Source organism: Fukomys damarensis, unplaced genomic scaffold (assembly GCF_012274545.1).
Source record: "Fukomys damarensis isolate Sample0158 unplaced genomic scaffold, DMR_v1.0_HiC HiC_scaffold_13, whole genome shotgun sequence".
Classification (NCBI taxonomy): domain Eukaryota; kingdom Metazoa; phylum Chordata; class Mammalia; order Rodentia; family Bathyergidae; genus Fukomys; species Fukomys damarensis.
The window spans coordinates 13,363,480-13,368,533 of record NW_022900925.1 but is presented as its reverse complement, the minus strand read 5'-3'; the positions used below and the strand labels follow the sequence as shown (position 1 = coordinate 13,368,533).

Genomic DNA, 5,054 nt, shown 5'->3' with positions numbered 1-5,054 from the left:
TTTTTTTTTTTCCAGGACCGGGGATTGAACTCCGGACCTTGCACTTGTGAAGCAGGCGGTGGAATCACTGAGCTAAATCCCCAGCCCTATGATCATTCTGCCTCAGCCTCCCAGAGTGCTGGGATTATAGGCATGTGCCACCATATCTGGCTATTTTTTACTTTTTCAGTGACTTAGAGCATTTGAACTTATTTATCTCTCAAAATCCTGGTTAAGAAAGGCATCATAGGGCTGTGGATTTAGTTCAGTGTTTCTGCTGCCTGCTTGCAAGCGCAAGGTCCCGAGTTTGATTCCCAGTACCAAAAAAAAAAAAAGAAAGAAAAGAAAAACATCATCACACAAACTCAAAGGACTGGGAATTTAGCTCAGATACAAAGTCCTGAGTTTGATCCCCAGTAGCAGGAAAAGGGGGGGCAGCATGCAGAGAAGAGCGTAGGAAATGGTGCCATTAGAAGTTTGTAAGGCAGAGAATGGATCCACAGCATACAGTTGAAGTGGAGAGGATTCATCTAATCATTGATCATTTCCTGGACAGACCAGGAGGAGGCTGGAGGCATGGAGACCAGTAAGGAGGTTGTCACACACATAAAAAGAGGGTGTGTAGCCCGGGAAAGATATGAGCGGATGTTTCCAATGCTGCTGCCACAATTACCTTGTGTATTCTCTTAAATTGCAAATTTCTGGGGTAATTCAAAGCCAGGCTTGTCATGTAGGAGTCTTCCCCAGAGTTCGTTAGGCTGATGTTTATGGTCAGTTCCTTGGTGAGACCCACCACCAATTCCTGCCTGAACAGGGGAAAGATAAAAGTGTTACCAATTTCTTTAATCTATAAAACTTCAATACAGTAGACTAGCACATTCTTAACTACATAGACAAATTGTCTAAAGGATACATTTAGCCTAGATTTTCTTCCCCTCAAAAGAAGCAAACACTCGGGCTGCCACACCCATCTCAGTTGCTGGGTGAGATCATAATGGCCACCACTTAGTGCTTGCCATGTGCCAAGGCTGTGCTTCCTACCCTTCACCCCCTTAGAACCCTATGCAATGGAACAGTTACTCTCTAGGTTGTGTAAGAAGAAAAGAAATCAAGAGAGGCCAATTTGCCCGAAGTCTAGCATCCTCCAGAGAGAGTTGGGAGAGTTGAAGCCAAATCCTCTTTCTACCACCAAATCACTGTGGCCCTAGGCAAGGTCCTTCATGACACATATCCATCCTACAGATATTTTTTTCACTGAGTTTATTGGTACTTTTTAAGTGTACAGTACAGTTACATTTATCATTGGGACCTTGTACCTTTACATGACAGATCTTGGTTCTCATTTTTTCCCACACCCCTGCACTCCCTTCACCCCTCCTCCTTCCCTATTTACAAAGACTTTGTTTCCATTTGTTCCTTTTCTCATATTTTTTCTTTTCCCTGAGGCATTGTATACAAGTCAGATGCTCCACACAGCACTGGAGAGCAGTATACACAAGCCACATACGATCCTGCCTTCTTACAAAGCCCTCCCCTCTTTGAGACAGGGTCTTGTGATATAGTTTGGGCTTGCCTCCAACTCACTATGTGGCCCAAACTGGCCTTTAACTTGCTGTGATCCTCCTGATCCTCCTGCCTCAGCCTCCAGAGTGCTGAATTACAGGTGTGTGCCACCACACCCAGCAAAGCCCTCTTTCGTGGCTTCAGCTCTTCCTCCTACAAAAATCATTCAGGCCCACCTAACTAAAAAGCTATGGTTCAAGATATGAGCCCACTCAGCAGACTGCCCACATGTTGTTAAATACTTCTGAGATCTTTGGGGTAACACAGTAACAATACAAAGAAAACTTCTAAACTATCTGAAATGTCCGAAGAAGGAACGTGCAGATATGGGAAGTAATGTGGCTTGTGTTTTGTTGTTGTTGTTGCTTTGTTCTGGTTTGCATTTTATCACAGTTGAGAAGAGATAGGTTAGAAGAAACAACAGGAGGCAAATGCAGTTAGAGCCTGCTGTTGGAAATCCATTCAAGAGTTGATACATGCCAAATATACAACCTTAGTGGAAATGGAGGGTGAGGAGAGTCAGAAATGATAGAGCAATGGGCGGGGTAGATTGAGTTAGTGCTGAGCTTCCTGTTCAGGTCGCTCACTGTTGTTACTCACTGAGGGAAAGAAGACAAGGGGAAGAGCCCAGGATACAGAAAGATGAGTTCCTTCTGGGACACAAGGAGTACCTCCAGGACACTAAGACAGACCGGGCTGGATATACTGTTTCAGGGCCCAAGAGTGAGAGCTGAGCATCATCAGAATATCTAACAGGGTTTCTTAAACTAAGGCCCAGGGACAGTTTCAGAGGGCCCAGAATGCCAGGATTTATGTATGCACATATCATTTATGGAGAGGGGCCTGTAATTTTCATTTCTTTTTCAGGGGATCCCTGTCTGCAGAAAGGTGAAAAATCACTGAGTTGCTTGGACCCTGATGGTTGTACTCTGTGGTGCTTTTGAAATAGAAGCGCATGCTTGCTATGTACACTAGGGGGCAATGCAGGGCAAGCTGTGCGTGCCACATCTCTTTCACAAGGAAGTGACTGCCAGGATGCTTCTTGGCTATAATTAATTCCCTGTGGAAACAGCTGTGCCTACTTGTTAGGCTAGATTCCAAAGCACTCGAAGGTCTTGAATTGGGTCCTTAGTGACAGGCAGCACTAAGCCACCCACATCTGAAGTGCAAGTCCTGAAAATATCTGCGAAGCCTCAGGGGACAGATCCGTGCCCGTAGATGGCAACTCCTGCCAAATGGCCATCGGTATCATGACACACAAGTGGCGCTAGTGGCCAGGAAGGGCATTTGAAGACCACCAATGTCCAAAATCAAACTCCCAGTCTCAGTTCAGCTGCTGGCAACTCCATCGTGCTGGAATTCAGTGTGTGGGAACACTCCTGGCCAGCCCAGAATTTAGAGTGAAGGAACTGGTCTGTATCTGTGCTGCCCGATACCACCGGTCAGACGAGGGTATTGAGCATTTGGAATGTGGCAGGGCCTCTGAGGAACTAATATTTTAAATTATGTTTAAGCTCGATGACCTTAAATATAATTAGACAAATAGGATCGTGTGTTGGGCTACATGCCAGGCTGCGATCTCTCTCCATTCCCCACCTCCACTCTGCACAGATCCTATGGGCTTTCACTTCAAAATGTAACCTCCTTCTTTGTGTCACCCAGATCCAAGCCACCGTCATCTCTCACGTGCATCATTGCAATAGTAATTACTATCTCCTTGCTGTGCCTCTGTTCCTACAATCTATTCTCCACACATCAGCAGGAGCTATAGTGTTAAAATGCAAGATTATATCGCCATGTGGTCTCCCTGTTCACAATGAAAGCCCCTCTGAGGGCTGATGAAGTCCTGTTGGACAGCCCATATTACTCTCTCATCCCACTCTAGTCACCCTAAGTCACCCCACTGCAACCACACCGGGTCCTTGCCTTGCCTCCCACCTGCCAGGCAATGCTCCTACCCCAGGGCATTTGTAGTGCTCTTTCCTCAGACACCCAGATAACTGCCTCCACCACCTCCTCATATAGGTGTCAAACATCCAGCCTCCCTGACCTGATTTAAAGATCCATCCTCAGCCCAACACTCCCATCTCCCCTGCCTTATATATGCTCAATACAGAATTTACTTATCTAAGCCGGGTGTGGTGGCACATGCCTGTAATCCCAGTACTCAGGAGGCTGAGGCAGGAGGATCACTGTGAGTTCAAGACCAGCCTGGGCTACATAGTGAGTTCCAGATCAGTCTCAACTACATGGTGAGACCCTGTCTCAAAAACCAAAAAATGAATAAGTAAATGAATTTGCTTATCTATGATCTTCTACCGCTAAAAGCACCAAAAAGGCAGGAATTTTTGTTTATGTTCTGGAGGTTTTCACAATGCCTCCAGTGCTCAGCACAGAGATATTTGAGGAACTGTTATGAATCTGTCTAAGGAGTGAGCCAGGAAAGAGGTTACCTCTAATGGAAGTAACCCTAGGAGTGAGGATCACTGGGTTATGAACAAAACGTCATCCAGGATGTCAAGATGTGGGTTTAAATCCACCAAATGATCACTGTGATCCTAGGCAAAGGCCTCAGCTACTGTGTCTGTTTCATGATCTGTAAAATGGAGACACAAATGTCCTCCCTCATATGGTGGCACAGATAATAAGCGCAAAAGCCTTTGGAGGACCATGCCAGAAAAGCAGAAGGAAGTCAGCAATGGATCCTGATGAGAAGCTTTCCCAGGTAAATCTTCAGGAATAAGTTAACCGCAGGAACTATGATCACCCAACTCACTGAGACATGGTGGTGGCCAAATGTAACTCAGCGATGCAAAACAGCTGATTCTTGCAGGCCTTCTCATAGGGCAGCTGTAATGAGACATGGAAAGGCGAGGTCAGCCAAGGGGGCCTGACTTACCCGTAGCCCTGCTTCATGATCTTCTGCTTAGGACACCTCCTTGCTTACTCCAGAAGCTCTCAGTGAAGGCTGGCAGGCTGGGATTGAGCCTACACAGCCGAGTGAGCTATGGCTGTGACATCTCTGCTTAGGCCCAAGCCATTGGCACACCCAGAGCCAGGCTTCTGCCAAAGGTAAAAATGGTGGGTGTGGGGTGGTGGGTGTGCCTGATACATTCACGTCAGGTGAGTTAAATAGCAACATTCACAAGCAGCTCACTACTCCAAACATTTGGGGAGGAAAACCCCTTTGTGAAGGAAAACAGCCCTTTCAAGTATGGGTGGGAATAGCTGGGGCAGGAGCCAGGGCCACCTGACCAAATAACAATAGGTCCAGTCCTCGGATATCCTTCACTCCTTGGCTGTGTTCTCTGGAAATTACTATTTCCCTTGCAACCCTGAACACACACAGTAACGGAATTCAGAAAATCACACATGGTTCAATAGGCCTCTTTGAGATTTAAAAGCCCCAGTTTGATTTGAAAAGTCAAATATTCTACCAAAAAAAAATCAAATATTCTAAAATAGGTGGGTGGGTTGCAAGGGCTTGAATTTGATCCCCAGCACCAAAAAAA

The 5,054-nt window shown here is 46.1% G+C and overlaps 1 protein-coding gene across 1 annotated transcript in view; it reads right to left on the bottom strand.

Annotated features, from left to right (window-relative positions):
• Itgae (integrin subunit alpha E) overlaps nt 1–5,054 on the bottom strand; it is a 56,664-nt gene that overhangs the window by 13,667 nt on the left and 37,943 nt on the right. Inside the window, exons 20-21 of the mRNA XM_010611374.3 lie at nt 4,319–4,392; nt 653–785 (exon numbers count right to left, since the gene is read on the bottom strand). Of these exons, the coding sequence (XP_010609676.1) occupies nt 653–785; nt 4,319–4,392 (207 nt within the window). The remainder of the gene's footprint in view (nt 1–652; nt 786–4,318; nt 4,393–5,054) is intronic.